The sequence below is a fragment of the Phyllostomus discolor genome, chromosome 3, assembly GCF_004126475.2.
Source record: "Phyllostomus discolor isolate MPI-MPIP mPhyDis1 chromosome 3, mPhyDis1.pri.v3, whole genome shotgun sequence".
Lineage (NCBI taxonomy): Eukaryota > Metazoa > Chordata > Mammalia > Chiroptera > Phyllostomidae > Phyllostomus > Phyllostomus discolor.
Genome location: NC_040905.2, coordinates 121,669,313 through 121,686,569, shown reverse-complemented (window position 1 = coordinate 121,686,569; position 17,257 = coordinate 121,669,313). Strand labels below are relative to the sequence as shown.

Genomic DNA, 17,257 nt, shown 5'->3' with positions numbered 1-17,257 from the left:
GACTTGAGTGTGTATGTTATTTAAAAGCACTGCACATAATTCTGATTATCCCTCCAAAGCAATCGACAATATAGGCAACCACTAAGGACAGTCTAAATGCAACCATCTTCTGTAGCTTAATACCTGTGAGAATTTCTAAGTATACCAGATCCTTAAACTGAATCAGAAGCACTACTGCCTGCTCTGTCTGCTGTAAAATAACGATATGATAATATATAGTAGTAAGTCTAAAATTATAAGATTGGTCATTAATTGCCTTCAGTGTCAGCAGTTAAATTTTAATTACAGTAATCCTGTGATCTTGAATATAGCAATTAACAATTTTTCTATTGTCTTTCAATAAACATGTAGGTAAATTAAGAAATTTTTATGAAAAAGGGAAGAATTAAAAATATTCTTATGTCTACTATCCCAGGGTGACTATGAACACTAATGATATGTAATATAATAGCAAAGACTTTGTAAACTTGTCTGTAGCATTTCATATTTGTATATGAACACTAATAAATGGGAACATATGGAAAAGACTTTGTAGTTTTTATAAACTTGTCATAGTACCCAAAGAGATATGTGAAAAAGCTATTCTAAGAAAGAAAGGCTAGAAAAGGATTCCTAATATACAGAGGGTGGGCAAAAGTAGGTTTTACAGTTGTGAGTATACAAAGCACGGAGTTTATTCTTGTATTATTATTTATTAATTATTGTATTATTTATTTGTATTACAACTGTAAATCTACTTTGCCCATTTCTGTATTTCTACAAGTTTGTCCTGTTCACTTGTCCTTACTCTTCAACATCTCAGCCCCTTTTTCCCATGTCAGGTCTCTAAGCCTGGGTTACTTTATACATACATACTAATACATTACTATCACTTCCTCCTTCCTGACTCCCACATTCTTTTACTTGCTGATAAGTTAGCAGTTCATTTATTTAGCAAATATTTATTGAGGAACTCTTAAGTTCCATGTAATGCTGTAGGCTTGAACAAAGTGTAGAACTCCCTCCCTGTGCGGAACTGATTATTGGATGTGGAAAGTGGCTGGGATGTAACCGGTACACTTGCAACCATACTCCCAAATATTCTTGTTGACGTTGAGTAGCCACACACATTTATCATGTAGTCATCAGTTTTGCAAACACTTCATAAAATTTTGTGTTTTTCTTTTATTCTAGATACAAACCATAATAATACTTGCGGATCTCATTATGAAAATTCGCAGCAGGGACCTGTGTCTTCTACAAGTGACTCTAGCACAGACTGTCAGGATGCTGTTGTAAACGACTCCCCTGAAAAAGAAGCATGGCCCTTGGTCCCTGGCAGTGATCCAGAGTTGGCTTCAGAATGTATGGATGCTGATTCCGCCTCCATTTCTGAATCAGAAAGAAACATCACTATCATGGCTTCAGGGAGCACAGGTGGTGAAAAAGATGGTCTTCGGAACAGTATTGGACTTGGCTCCCAAAACAAATTTGTGGTTGGTGGTGGCAGCAGCAATAGTGTGGGCCGTGGAAGCAGTACTGGGCCCTGGGGTTTCTCCCATGGAGTTGTAACAAGCACATGTCAGGTCTCTGTGGATGCTCCTGAAAACAAGTCAGAAAGTAGCAACAATAGAGTGAATGCTTGGGGCACTGTAAGCTCTTCATCAAATGGAGGGGTAAATCCAAGCACTTTGACTTCAGTTAGCAACCATGGTGCCTGGCCAGTATTAGAGAACAGCGGACTTGCCCTAAAAGGGCCTGTAGGGAGTGGTAGCTCTAGCATCAATACTCAGTGCAGTACCATAGGCCAGATGTCTAACAATCAGAGTATTAACTCTAAAGTGGGTGGTTCTTCTACCCATGGTACCTGGGCAAGCCTTCAGGAAACTTGTGAATCTGAAGTAAGTGGTACACAGAAGATTTCATTCAGTGGTCAACCTCAGAATATCACCACTGAAATAACTGGACCAAATAACACTACTAACTTTATGACCTCTAGTTTACCAAACTCCGGTTCAGTACAGAATAATGAACTGCCTAGTAACGCGGGGGCCTGGCGTGTGAGCACAATGAATCATCCTCAGATACAGGCTCCATCGGTTATGAATGGCACTTCCCTTTCTCACCTTAGCAATGGGGAGTCAAAAAGTGCAGGCTCTTATGGTACTACATGGGGTGCCTATGGTTCTAACTACTCTGGAGACAAATGTTCAAGTCCTAACGGCCAAGCTAATGGTGACACTGTGAATGCAACTCTAATGCAGCCTGGCATAAATGGACCTGTGGGCACTAATTTTCAAGTTAACACAAATAAAGGAGGAGGTGTGTGGGAGTCTGGGGCCACAAATTCCCGGAGTCCATCCTGGGGAAGTGGAAATGGTGCAAACTCTGGAGGAAGTCGAAGAGGCTGGGGAACTCCTGCACAAAACACTGGCACTAATGTACCCAGCGTGGAGTGGAGCAAACTGCCTGGCAATCAGCATTCCAGTGACAGTGCAAATGGCAATGGTAAGAAGTTTACAAATGGATGGAATTCTACTGAGGAAGAGGATCAGGGTTCTGCCACATCTCAGACAAATGAGCAAAACAGTGTGTGGGCCAAAACAGGAGGTACAGTGGACAGTGAAGGTAGTACAGAAAGCACTGGACGCCTCGAGGAAAAAGTCACTGGGGAGACTCAGAATAGAGATAGAAGAAAAATTGATCAGCACACATTACTCCAAAGCATTGTTAACAGAACTGACTTAGATCCACGTGTCCTATCCAATTCTGGTTGGGGACAGACTCCTATTAAGCAGAATACTGCCTGGGATACCGAGATGTCACCTAGAGGGGAAAGAAAGACTGACAATGGGACAGAGGCCTGGGGGAGCTCTGCAACACAGACTTTTAACTCAGGGGCATGCATAGACAAGACTAGCCCTAACAGTAATGATACCTCATCTGTATCGGGGTGGGGAGATCCCAAGCCTGCTCTGAGGTGGGGAGATTCCAAAGGCTCAAACTGCCAGGGGGGATGGGAAGATGATTCTGCTGCTACAGGAATGGTCAAGAGCAATCTATGGGGGAATTGCAAAGAAGAAAAGTCCATGTGGAATGAGTCGCAAAAGAACAAACAAGGCTGGGGTGATGGACAAAAGTCAAACCAAGGGTGGTCTGTTTCTGCCAGTGATAACTGGGGAGATACATCAAGGAGTGACCATTGGGGTGAGGCTAATAAGAAGTCTAGCTCAGGAGGTAGTGACAGTGACAGGTCTGTTTTCTGGTTGGAATGAACTTGGTAAAACTAGTTCTTTTACTTGGGGAAATAATATAAATCCAAATAATTCATCAGGATGGGATGAATCTTCTAAACCTAACTCTTCCCAGGGATGGGGAGATCCTCCAAAGGCTAGTCATTCGCTGGGTTGGGGAGATTTGGCAAAGCCAGTCAGCTCTCCAGACTGGAACAAGCAACCAGACATTGTTGGGTCTTGGGGAGTCCCTTCAGCTTCAGGCAAACCCTCTGGTACAGGCTGGCTGGGAGGACCTATTCCAGCCCCAACAAAAGAAGAAGAACCCACAGGCTGGGAGGAACCATCTCCAGAATCCATACGGCGCAAAATGGAAATTGATGATGGAACCTCAGCTTGGGGAGATCCCAGCAAATACAACTACAAGAATGTGAACATGTGGAACAAAAATGTCCCAAGTGGAGGCAGCCGCTCAGACCAGCAAGCACAGGTGCACCAGCTGCTGCCGTCTGCAAGTGCCATCTCAACCCCAGAGACAGGCAGTGGCTCTGGTGAGTTGTTACTTTGTGGAGTTGTTATTTCACAGAACTGTGAGCCTTGTTTCAGTTTACTTTATAATAAAATGTGTTTAAACAGAGTATTTGCTCTGCATACAGGGGCCTGTTTTACTCTAATCCAGGAGAAGCTTATACATTAAAGGGAAGGTGTTCACCATCAGGGAGCAGCTCTGCCTTCAGCAGTATTAGGTGTGAATCCTGCATACTCTGTTCTCTATTAGGAAAGCTACAGAAGGTAGAGTAGGGAAGATGGTGTCAAGTGGGGGTGCTGGACACTCTTCTCAGTTTTTCAGTCAAGCTGAACTTTCTGTTTTTTATTTGACTAAAGTATCCTCAGAAATAAAACAGGTATTAACAATAATACTCTAAATATGAAGTATTGTACTGTATTTGGCCTCAGAAAGGATTTATTTGAGTAGGCATGAAATCCAAGTCTTAGATACAGTGTGTATGTGTGTGCCTAACACATTTGACAGTACCTTTTGAATATATTCCCACCTTCCCCTTATCACAAGGAACTGATTTCTGTCCCTGTGATGATCTGGATAATGACATTTTCATTAAGTGTCATTGGAATGTGTTGTCTTAGTTAACTGGATGTGGAGTAGGAGTGTTTTCATGAACTAACCTTTCAGCGCCTATTTTTTTCCCTGAGTATAGTTTATTAATTAGTTTAATTTTTTGAAGAAACAGCTGCATATCTAAGAGGAAAGCTGTTTGGGTTTTTTTAAAACATGTTTATGGCTTTGTCTTTGCTTTGGACAACTTAATAGTACTGCAAAATTTTCAAGAAGCATTGTTCAGCACCTATAAATATAAGATATCCAGGCTGGTGATGTTGAAAGGTTGCACTCACAGTAAAAATTTTGTACACTCACTATTCCCCAGCTTGATCATCTGCTTTAATTCACTGCGTTTGGTTCAGATTTACTTGACTTTCCAGGAAATTCTATTTATCTTCAAAGGAGGATGACTTGCCATAATTAAGGGTTATTCAAAAGAATCTGTTCTATATCCAGAGGGCAGATATGAAAGAAAAGGTGAAAAAAATATTCACACATTACAGTTAAATTAAACAAGGGGAAATGATTTGTCATCTTTATGTAAAACAGATGCCATCTTTTTGCCCATCACAACATCACTATTTAGTACATAAATGTGAAGTTCTTCATCTTTTGTTCCCAAAGTATTCCTTATTGCCTCTGATTCCACTGTACCTCCCTACCATGTGCTGATGACTTCTTTTCCCACACTTTCTAAAGGCTGGGGTGAGCCCTGGGGGGAGCCTTCTACTCCAGCCACAACTGTGGATAATGGTACTTCAGCATGGGGTAAACCCATAGACAGTGGTCCCAGCTGGGGGGAACCCATTGCTGTGGCATCCAACACATCCACGTGGGGCTCCAGCTCTGTTGGTCCACAAGCGTTAAGCAAATCTGGTAAGTTATTGATAACCCCTGGTAGCTCTTTTGTAGCAGTGGCGAACTCTCATTGAATGTAATTAATTGGATAATGTTTATGTCATTGTTAAGATATCCATGTATCTAGTATACTAGATGATACTATTTGACTCTTTGAATGTGTAACATGGTTTGCTCTTTTATCTTTCCGAATTTCCCTATCTTTTCTAATTTTCCTTAGAACTGCAACTATTAATGATTTGTATAATACTTCACCAAATCTCAATTATATTTTACCAAATTAGATTCTCTGGAAATAGTCAAGCAGCTTTCAGGCTATCCAACGTGAGAAACCGAATATAGTAGTTATGGGGACACACATGCAAACTGTCTGGCTCAGATTCCAGACGATTCCCTGAACATTATACAGAAAATGAGCAAAGTTCAGGAAGTAGCTCATCATTCAGATGAACATTGTCACTGTGCCATAGATTGTGTATGAAACATCCCATAGAAATTCCAAAGGCTGAGTGTAGACACAGGATACTTTGTGCATAATGCTTGTAACACTTTTGATCACTCTTCCTGAAAATATGTATGAAAAGAACTCTTCTAAATTTCATCCATTCTCTTTGCCCTGTGCATCACCATCCAGATTAAGTGATTGGGAACAAGAATGCCACCATCGACCTGTGTTTAGGAACACACTGATTCGTGAAGCATGGAAGATATTTTTTTGGAATTTTAAACAAAAATAAATTCTTGTTTAATGAAACTTTCAACTTGGTATATAACATACATTCCTGCTATGCAAATCTGGGAAGGGAAAAACAAGTGGGGTTTTTAGGTTGTTCCTGCACCTTACCCTGTTAATGTATGCTCATCCTCCAGAAAGAATTGTTTTATTAAAGCATGTTTTTCTTTGTATTACAAATCCATAACCAGGGCCAAAATCTATGCAAGATGGCTGGTGTGGTGAAGATATGCCACTGCCTGGAAATCGCCCCACTGGCTGGGAAGAGGAAGAGGATGTGGAGATTGGAATGTGGAATAGTAATGCTTCTCAAGAGCTTAACTCATCTTTAAATTGGCCACCATATACAAAGAAGATGTCATCAAAGGTAAACATTCAAGGGGCATTGCCCTTGAAACTTTAAATTCCAAAGGTAGTTTGCCCACAGAAATTTAATGTTCTGCTTGCCATTTATGGCATTCAGTATAGTCCAGGGCAGTCCCCAACTTAGGTATAGCCTCTTGTATGGGCAGCCACCTAGGAAAACATAAGACCACAGGAACTTCCTTTCTCCCCACTGCTACAGCTTGGGATTTCTCTCCTCCTCCCCTCCACCAGTGCTGCCTGGGACAACCCTTCACTCTAGGGTGGTGCCTGCAGTCGTGAAGAGGAAGAGAAGAGGGCAAATCTCCATGTTGACTCTTGCCATCCCACTGCCAGTTCATCTCCCATTCCATCTCACCTGGAGTCCCAACCTCCCCTGTACCCAGAGTCATTATCCTCCTTATCCACCCATTATCTTTGTCCCGTTTCCCATCCCCAAAGGTCCTGTGACAAAAATTCCTAGGAATGAGCCAAGCTCGTTTTGCTTTTATATGTGGATAATCTTATTCCCAGACCTGACTGTACATTCAGAATCATGTGGGATTTGTTAAAAGTACAGCTTTCTACATCCCAGAATCTGCTGTAGTTGGGAAATTGAACCACATTTCTTGTCCTAGACAAGCTTCCCAATGCTTCTGCTGCAGAGCTAGGCTGAAGAACCACAAGTTTGTGGGGTACTGGTTATTACAAGGTAGTGTTGGATGCTGGTGTCTTCCTCTCCTGGAGACCATTTTCAAAATATGTGCCAGTCTCCCAGGTGATTCTAATGCATCCTCTCCACACTGTTTGAAAACTGTTCCTTCCTGAGAAGCCTTAAGATCAGCTGATGCCAGGGTACCTCTCCGTAATCCTGGAGATTCTAAGTCTAGGACCTGCCATTTCATTTAAAAAATTTTTTTTTATTTGGCTGAATTTGCCTATTGCCTCACCATGTGGTTTATGAAGTGCTTTCCCATATTTTTACATAAATCATTTGATCTTTTTAACCTTCTGAGGTACAATACTGGATGAATTCGAGACTGGAAAAAGTGGGTGACCTTGCCAAAGTTGCATAACTAGTAAAGATAGAGCAAGGACTTAGTTTAGGTCTTCCAAGTCCAAACCCCGTGTTCTTCCCACTGGACCATGCTGTTTTGTGACTTTGTCTTTCCTTACAGGGTCTGAGTGGCAAAAAAAAGGAGAAGGGAAAGGGTGTGTAGCCTTTTTACTCTTTCTCCTTTGTTTCTGCTAGTAAAAATCTTTTAGAAAGCAACTGCAAACATTTCTTTAGCTTCTGCTGTGTGCCAGGTACTGTGCTTGGTGCTGGGGGTTCAAAACACTAAGATACGAGCAGCACCTTCAAGGAGCTCTGAGTTTACCTAGTTCGGGTCTTAGAAGCACTCTAAGCACTGTCGGCTTTAATTAGGAACATGCCTGGGGGTTGGGACATGTTAAGCAAAATAGTACCCTGATATCACTGAAATAGAGAGTTTCTGGAAAGTCAGGAGATCAGGCTCTGTAGTTAGATTAAGGGCAGATTGTAAAGGGGTTTTCAGTACCATGCCCAAGAATTTGCACTTTTAGGTTGTATAAATATGGAGCCAATGAAATTGAATAGAAGGTAACATCAGGTTTGATTTTTAAGATTAATTTCTTTAAAGAATGTTAACCAGTGATAGAATGAAAGATTAAATTGGAAGAGAGGAAAAGATCAGAGTTAGGGATCTAAGTTGAGAAGCTTCCACATTCACTGTTTAGAGAGGAGGACCTGGATTGAGAAACAAGAATGGATCCATAGCAGAAAGGACTGATTTGAGAGACATTTATAATAGAAGGACAGAAGGCCTTGGCAACCAGTTAGTGTGGGGGTGGGTATAAAAGAGGAAAGGAATCAAAGACAACTTCAGAACCTCATAAAGAGTTAGGTGCTTGCTTCAGAGACCTGCCTTTAGAGGGGAGATTAAGCTATGTTCTATTCCACAGTCAGAAGGAACAGGTGGGTAGCAATGAGGAAGGGAAATTAAGGTAGCAGACTGAGAATGGTCCTGTGAGCTTCACATAAGTGGGAGATGTTGGTCTCTGTGGCTTTCAGCCTCCCTGTATACTGCCCTGCTAATCATGGACCATTCTCTCAACTAATGTTCCAGTGTAGTTCTGTATGAACTACTAGCCCAACTAGCCTCAGAAAGCCAACACCAAGTGGGAGGAAACCCAGCTTTAGCTGCTGCTGAGGATAGTGTGTTATTAGCAACACAAATTGAAATTTTAAAATATTATATGGAAATGTAATTTTTTTAGTATAGAGCACATAGTATAATTAACTTATGAATTAAGTTAAATTCTTTGGACTAACCTGAGAACCTAATGACTCTTTTAACTTTGGTTTGGTATGAGAGTTCTACAAATCCAAATTATAATTTTTCCTTCAGAACACAGTCCATTTGTAAATTGGAAACTGTCTAATGAACAGTTCTCTATTCAGAAGACCTTTTTAATGGGTCACTGAAGCCCTTTGCTTCTGTCTTTTCCTTCTGACTGCTTGCCTTTAGGGATTTCTCTGTACATTACAGCTATACCAGAGGACTGGAGCAAAGGAAGTTGAAAGTCAAATAAGTTGATTTTAAATTATTAACAGCTCTGTTAAGAGTTGATTGGAAAAGAAATTGGCTAAAATGAGAGTTGGGAATTGTCTTAAAGTTTATTAATCCGTCACTATACCAGATAAATAGAAATAGCTATGGCATCTTTCTACTCTTTTATTTTGCAAAGGGAATGATGAAGGGTGGGAAACAAACAAGAAGAAGCATGGATAAACCCATTTGTTAAACAGTTTTCAAATATCAGTTTTTCGTTAAGTGTTTTCCTAACAGCCTCCTCCTCCTTTAATAATGGTCTGTAAATTTACCCTAATTTCTTTTTTGTTTGTTTGTTTGTTTTCAAATTAGAGTAAAATTGGCCACCAAGCCTTTGCTGTTCTAGTTTGAGCTAAAAAAAATATGAGCACATATCTTATTTAAAAAGAATTTTATTAGACAGTGAAAATGAGGTTTTACATTTCACTTGAATTTTCACAATGAAATAAAAGTAAAATTCTTCATTTTTTATTTATTTCCATTGATAAATTAAAGTCTGCTAACCTGCTGCTTTTTCTTAACTTCAGAGAGACTCACCAGAAGAGAATGTGCAGAGCAATAAGATGGACCTTCCTGGAGGTAAAAAGAAAATAGATCAGTTTGAATTTATATTTGTCCTTGATGCATGGACATGTCTGTGACATGATTCTACTGAAAGAGTACCTATCTACCTAGGCCATGAAAGAGGAAACTAGGTTCCCGCTGCAGAATTGGTGTGCCTTTAAAGTATGAATCACTGTAAAAGCTAAGGTAGTGGTAACATTAGTCTGAAGCATGGAATTAAGAATTTTAGGCAGGAAAATGACATCATTTGGATTTGTGTTTTAGAAAAATAATCTTGGCTGTAGATTGAAGGTATTTTAGGACAGAAAACATTGGAAGCAGAGAACAGACAGAAAGATACTACACATAGCAAAACCAGTTAGAGATTTGTTGCAATAGCCAGTAAGAATTTTCTGAACTCCAAGTGAAGACAGTAGGTGTCAAGAATCTAATTCATCGCCCTGGCTGGCGTAGCTCAGTGGATTGAGTGCAGGCTACGAACCGAAGTGTCGCAGGTTCGTCCCAGTCAGGACACATGCCTGGGTTGCAGGCCACGGCCCCCAGCAACCACACATTGATGTTTCTCTCTTTCTTCCTCCCTTCCCTCTCTAAAAAATAAATAAATAAAATCTTTTAAAAAATCTAATTCAGTGGAGATGTGGCGATTAGAATCAACAAAAGTTGAACCAGTTTATTGTGGAGGTGAGGGAGTAAATTTGATAAAAGGTCGTACCATGTGTGCTTGCCTGGGCAGTTTAGCAATTGTTGTATTTAGTCTGAGTCTAGGCAAGAGAGAGAAACTACAGAGTAATGTGAACAGGAAAAGTTTAATATAAATATAAAGAATTAGTATTAGAACCCTGACCCAGTGGCTCAGTTGGTTGAGAGCATTGTCCTGTACACCTAAAGGTTACAGGTTTGATTCCTGGTCAAGGCACATGCCCAGGTTGTGGGTTCAGTCCCTGGTCAGGGCACGTATAGGCAGCAGCCAATTGATGCCCCCCCACCCCCATCTCTCTAAAATCAGTAAACATATCCTTGGGTGATGACTTAAAAAAATGTATTAAGAATTATTGAGTAGTATTAGAGTAATGATGGTTTGGTCAATAAGAGGTAAGGGAAAGAATATGTGGATATTCTACAGAATATATGAAGCGCAGATAAAAGGAGAAGTCACTATCTTAGGCCTGTGATAGCATGCCCAAGGAAGAGCCCCTGCCCCTACCCCACCTCATCCCAGAGCTGTGATCTAGACTCTTGGACATGGCCTCAGCTCAGTGCATGACAGAGAATTCACTGAGGTGCCACCCATGGGATTATAGAAAATCCACCTTCTAGGAGAGATACCTCACTGGAGCCGTTCTGCTACAGAACTACCTAGGGCTGCTGATGGGAGCTGCTAGCCCATGGTGAGCAAGTATGGCAGGAGCCCCAGGTGCCAGGAGCACTGCCTATGCTGTAGGAGAGAGCACTGGAACCAGGAGACAAACTTTTTTCCTACAGTGTTTCTCTTGTACCCTCTACTGACAGAGGTTCATATCACCTGGGAAAGGAAAAAATATATAAAGTACTTCATTCAGGAAACCAATCACATTTCTAAAATGAACCTATTCTAAGAATATTTTCATTTTGTTGAAAGTTTTTCTTTTGCACTTGCCTGGAATAAGGGTAATAAGTATTGTGATGGTGATGGCAGTAACAGACATCTCAAAGGACAGCAATTGCCACAAAGTGATAGACGAAGCTGGAGAACAGAAAATATGGAAAACGAGGGCCATGGAGATGGAGAAAGATTTTCAAGTCTATGTGACTAGAAGAAGAAAGATGCCACTCTCAGGTCCCGTGAAGGAAGATCAGATCCTATGGGGAAGGGTGCTTGGTGTCACCTGTTAGAGTGACAGTGCGGCATTCAAATGGCTGTGCTTATTAGCAGGCAGGCAAAGATGATGGACTGAGCTCCTGCATGAAGTCAAAGCAATGTTTGTATTTGATGAGCATGTGAATGGGAGTGACTGTCAACACCTTGGTAGTCTAAGTCTAAGGAAGTACGTTTTTAGGGAGAGAGTATACTCAGTGTCTCTGTTTTGACTGAGTCAGCCTTGATATATCCCAGCATTGAAGAAACAGATGGAAGTAGACCCAGCTGTGGAGAGGAGGAAAGAAACCAGGATGGGCATATGGTAAGGGCCTGGAGGCAGAGAGTAGTGTCCATGTTTAAAAATTTGTTGAAGTATGATGGTAGCCGGGGGGCTGGCTGTTTCAAGCAAAGGTGATTTTTGCAGGATGGGGTTTCCATAAGAGGAGGTCATATTTGTTGCAGAGAAATCAGAATGAGGAAATTAATGGACAAAGCAAGGCCTATTTGGCCTCCAGCCTCAACATATGCTGGCAGGGGTGATAGTAGGAGTTGCAGGCACTACACTGGAATGCATGGAGCACATGGAGGGGTGTCTGGCACACTAGGTAGTGTAGTAGTCATTTGTGCCACTGCTGTTCTTACTGGTTACTGGAAACTGTGTTATTGTAAAATTAGCCAGATTATAGATGACCAAAGATGACTTAACCTGCTCTTTACTGGTCTATTTTCAAGTTCATAGGTTCAGTAAAAAAGACAGTATTTGCTAAGCCCAGCTTTAGTTTTGAGGAATTGAAGATGGACTAGAGGCAAGTGCGTTTCTTGTGTCCTTGTCAAGGCAAAAGTCATTTAAGTCTAGGAAGGGAGTATTTTGATTTCTATTGCAAATTTATGTGAAACCAAATAGGTTAATTATCTTCCTACTTGATGACATAGTTTCTTGCATTTATTAGGAATGTTACAAGACAAACGAATGGACATAGACAAACATAGCCTAAATATTGGTGATTACAATCGAACGGTCGGGAAAGGCCCTGGTTCTCGGCCTCAGATTTCCAAAGAGTCTTCCATGGAGCGCAGTCCTTATTTTGATAAGGTAATTTGTTTGTTTGTTTTACCCCTTTGGCTAATAAACCAATACATGTAATAGCATAATTTTCTCATTACTGTTTTAAAATGTTAATATAATACAAAGTGTTATAATCCATGCCTAATCCTCGTATGGGATTTGTAGTTCTTTGTCCTCTCAATGTGTTAGTTTATCATAGGGATTGCATTTATATTTTCTTCTTAATCCCATAAAATATGTTTGGTTTCTTTTTATGTGCTCTAGAATTAACACTAATCTGATCTCTTCTGTTTTCTACCTGTTTCCTGTTGATGCTGGAATGTCATGTGACTTCTCTTCTGTTCCTGCAATGATTTCTCCCTTCCACTTGTTTGCTTGGCTGGTGTTGCGCATCTTTCTGTCTGTCCAATCAGGATGGCATTGTAGCAGATGAATCCCAAAACTTGCAGTTTATGTCCAGTCAGAGCATGAAGCTCCCCCCTTCAAATAGTGCACTACCTAACCAGGCCCTCGGCTCCATAGCAGGGCTGGGTATGCAAAACTTGAATTCTGTTAGACAGGTAAGTCCACATGTATATTTTAGGCTCTCTGTTGAATGATTTGTAGAAGCAGTAAACTCTCTCTCACGTGTAGTAACTGTGTTTAAATCAGTAGTGTGATGTGGTAATGAGCTGTTGGTCCCTGAAGAACACCTGGCTCTTTGTTTTTATAGAATGGCAATCCCAGTATGTTTGGTGTTGGAAACACAGCAGCACAACCCCGGGGCCTGCAGCAGCCTCCAGCACAACCTCTCAGTTCATCGCAGCCTAATCTCCGTGCTCAAGTGCCTCCTCCATTACTTTCCCCTCAGGTTAATAAACTTCCATGATAATTACCTTCTATTTACCTAAAAAAGAACCATGAATAATTTTATATTTGAATGAGATGACTGGTTGGTCATTATAATTTGTATTGGCATCTTTAAACTGCACCTAATTCAGAATTCACTGTTATTACAAAAGGATGTAGAGGAAGGGAAGAAAATGAGTCAGAGGTAATTTAAAATTTACCATTATCTTTCATAAAGCATCTTGAGGAGAGTAATACCAAAGTACATTTCCTGGTTAAAAGATTCATGTTTTAATTAACTCATGAAAGAATTTGTGAACAATAAATTAGTAAAGTAAATAAAACAGAAGGTACATAACTTCCCAAATAATAGCCCACAGGTTTAATGACTCTGTTGATAATTTAAAATACACAGTGCATTTAGCTAGTTTGAGTTATCTTACCACACTGTTAACTTAACCATTGTGATCCTAAGGTTCCAGTTTCATTGCTGAAGTATGCACCAAACAACGGTGGCCTGAATCCGCTCTTTGGCCCTCAACAGGTAGCCGTGCTGAACCAGCTATCCCAACTAAACCAGCTTTCTCAGATCTCCCAGTTACAGGTAAGTAGACTGATAGCCTCTTATTTGGTATACATTCAGTGAGTGTCCACTGGTTTGCTGAGCTGTACAGGAAGTATTGCAGTCATGACCCTCATGGAACTTCCAGTCTTGTCAGTGAAGAAGGTGGTGAACCCAGAGGGCAGGAGGCTATGAGAGCAAGCCCAGCTGAGTGTGGGGTTGCATTGATGGTAGGATGGTCAGGAACAGTTTCCCTGGAAGTTTGGGTTGAATAAAAGCCTGAATTCAACAGACTGGTCGGAGGCACATTTACCATAGGCACTCTGAAGATTGCTAATCTGCTGTGGCATGACACTGACAACCTTTCTGCAATCTTCCTACAGCGGTTGTTAGCACAGCAGCAGAGGACGCAGAGTCAGAGAAGCGTGCCTTCTGGGAACCGGCAGCAGCAAGACCAGCAGGTAGAACAGAACCTTCTCCTTGCTGTGCTGAAACTCATCTCACATATCACTTCCCTTGTAACAAGACTCAAAGTGCCTTTATCAGAACAATGAAATATGTTGTTTATTAAGTCCTGTTTGCCTGAAGTTATACCAACTGGTACATGGTGACTGTTCACCTTGCTGAGCAGAGGAAGGGGAATGAAAAAATGAAGAAGAATATGTGGGTATCTGGAAAGACTCTTCACAATTTTTCCCAATTGTTTTGTCATTTTAAGGGTCGGCCTCTTAGTGTACAGCAGCAGATGATGCAACAGTCTCGTCAACTTGATCCAAACCTGTTGGTGAAGCAGCAGACGCCACCATCTCAGCAGCAGTCACTCCATCAGCCAGCCATGAAATCTTTCCTTGAAAATGTCATGCCCCACACTACACCTGAGCTGCAAAAAGGGCCATCACCAATAAATGCTTTCAGCAACTTTCCTATAGGTTGGTGTCTCTTTGGCCAGTCACTCAGCCGATCTGTGTGTCTCACAAGCTTAAATCCTTCTCCTACATGACAGGTCTGTTCTCCTGTGAAGGCTACAGTGGCCCTTTAGCTTTTCTCTCTCCTAGGTTTAGCCTGTCTTTGTGCTTCAGGGAACATGCTTCATGCTTTCCATTCAAGAAAACCATACTATTTCAAAAATCCCACACTCATATTTAAAGTGGGTTAGAATAAAGATATTATTTCTTTTTAAGATCCAGATATTTTAATGATAGGATATGAAGGGGCAGGCCAAAGTTACTATTATTTTAAAAGCACACCAGAGAAATTTTGAACAGCACTACTCTGGTGAAACAACTGAGAACAGTAACATTATAATTTTCAGAACCTGAAAATTTGATTATTATCTAAATATTTATAAATGATTATTGAAATAAATGTAGATAATGGGGATGGGAGAAGGGGTTGCCTTTATCACATTTGCTATAGTTTTCCCTTGCCCTTTTTTCACTGTGTCTTCAGAATTTGATTCCTTCTGGAAATTTGAGGCTTATATGTGTTCCCCTTCCTTAGATCCCTTTTCTTGTAGTGCCTTTTGATCCTATCTGACCTTGTTTGTTCACATCCTGTTCATTTTGCTTTTTCTTTCCCTTTTCCCTTACAATGTTTCTTGTAAAGCAGCTCTGTTTGTTGCTAGCCCAGCTGTGTTGAAGATGGTTAGCTACCTAGCGTGTCCTGGCTATGGGCAAGACTGGAACCTGCCATGGGCCCTGCTGCTGTTTGACTCTGGCCAGGCTGGTACTGCCATGGACTCTCAGCTGGGACCTAAATTGCATTTTGAGTCCTTGGGACTTTAGCTATCTTTTTACAGTCCCAGAATCAGTTTCCTTGTCAATTACCACTACAGGTGAATATTGTAGAAGCCATTTGGTAGTGACTAGATCAAGGGTGTCAAACTCATTTTCACCAGGGCCACATTAGCTTGTGGTTGCCTTCAAAGGGCTGAAATAATTTTAGGACTGTATAAATGTAACTACTCCTTAACAGTTAAGGAGCTGAAATTACATTCGGCTCTTTGAAGGCAACTGCAAGGCTTATGTGGCCCCTGGTGGAAATGAGTTTGACACCCCTGGACTAGGTGATCCCAGAGACAGCAGTATATGTAGTAGTAGCAAGAGAATAATACCCAAGGACATTGAGAGTTTTTGGTCTCACTAGTGAAGAGAAATGATTCACTGGTTGATTGCATGCCTAACATGTATATAGGACCCAATGAGATAATTTTCTGTATATGGATTTCCTATCTGGGATGGCTTTACAGCAATAGCTACTTTTTCCTGATCAAAATAAATTTTAATCTGTGCAAACACCAGTATTCTCTAAGTTAGCCATTGGAAAACTACAGCCTGTTGCCCGAATTTGGCCAGCTGCCTGATTTTTGTAAATAAAGATGTATTGGAATATAGCCACGCTCTTTTTAATCCTCACAGTAGGGCATTTTTTTTTATTGTTTTTAGAGAGAGGAATGGGGAGAGACATCAATGTGAAAGAGAAGCATTGATCAGTTGCCTCCTGTACACGCCCAGACTGGGAATTGTACACGCCTGGACAGGGAATCAACCCAGGGAATCAAACTCGAGACCCAGGCATGTGCTGTGTCTGGGAACTGAACCCACAACAAGATGACACTCCAACCAACTGAGTCACATTGGCCAGGGCTAGCCATGATCTTTTGTTAATGTATTTTCTATGCATGCTTCTGTCTTCTAAAAATAGAGGCACATAGAAACACTGAGACCTTATGGTCTGCAGAGCCTAAGATATTTATTCTCTGAACCATTAAAGAAAAGATTTGTCAACTCTTGGATTTAATGGTGGGTCCAGAGACTAGCAACTGTAATTGATCTCTTCAAAAATAGGTAGGAACTCTGGCTGGTGTGGCTTATTTGGAGCTTCATCTAGGGGTTTCCACCCTTTTAACGTCTCTGCGCCACATTGGGAGAAGAGTTGTCTTGGGCCACACATTAAATACATTGTGACACGTAATCACACAAAAAAATCTCATAATGTTTTAAGTATATTACAATTTTGCATTGGGCCACATTCACAGCCATCCTGGCTTACATGCAGCCTGCACGTCTCAGTTTGGACACCCCTGCAAGTTTGGGGGTTTGAGTTCCCAGTCAGGGCACCTACCTAAGTTGTAAGTTGGATTCCCAGTTGGGGTGTGTATGGGAGGCACCAGTCAATGTTTCTCTCACATAGATATTTTCTCCATCTCTCTCTCCCCCTTCCTCTCTCTTTAAAATCAATAAACATTTTTTAATAGGTTTGATATTAGAGAGTTTGTATTTTTAAAATTCTTAAGTTGGACTTAATATCCTGTGGACTGTTGTCAGATTAAAATATTTAAAACCATTTTTTTTAAACTTTAGAAGATTTTGGCTTTATTTTTAACAAGCATGCCAAATGATTCTGATGTTGATTTTCCCTGGATCACATTTCAAGAAACACTGGAGTAATGGGTCAGTTTTCTCACCATAGTACTGAAGATAGAAATTTCCATTTTTGTTCC

At 40.9% G+C, this 17,257-nt stretch overlaps 1 protein-coding gene across 1 annotated transcript in view; it reads left to right on the top strand.

Annotated features, from left to right (window-relative positions):
- The window catches only part of TNRC6A (trinucleotide repeat containing adaptor 6A), a 99,396-nt gene that overhangs the window by 67,284 nt on the left and 14,855 nt on the right, over positions 1 to 17,257 (top strand). The window contains 13 exon segments of the mRNA XM_036021371.1: positions 1,174 to 3,239; positions 3,241 to 3,763; positions 5,032 to 5,208; positions 6,115 to 6,290; positions 7,444 to 7,481; positions 9,047 to 9,116; positions 9,426 to 9,477; positions 12,250 to 12,392; positions 12,779 to 12,925; positions 13,078 to 13,215; positions 13,669 to 13,797; positions 14,139 to 14,216; positions 14,474 to 14,684. Coding sequence (XP_035877264.1) covers positions 1,174 to 3,239; positions 3,241 to 3,763; positions 5,032 to 5,208; positions 6,115 to 6,290; positions 7,444 to 7,481; positions 9,047 to 9,116; positions 9,426 to 9,477; positions 12,250 to 12,392; positions 12,779 to 12,925; positions 13,078 to 13,215; positions 13,669 to 13,797; positions 14,139 to 14,216; positions 14,474 to 14,684 — 3,948 coding nt within the window.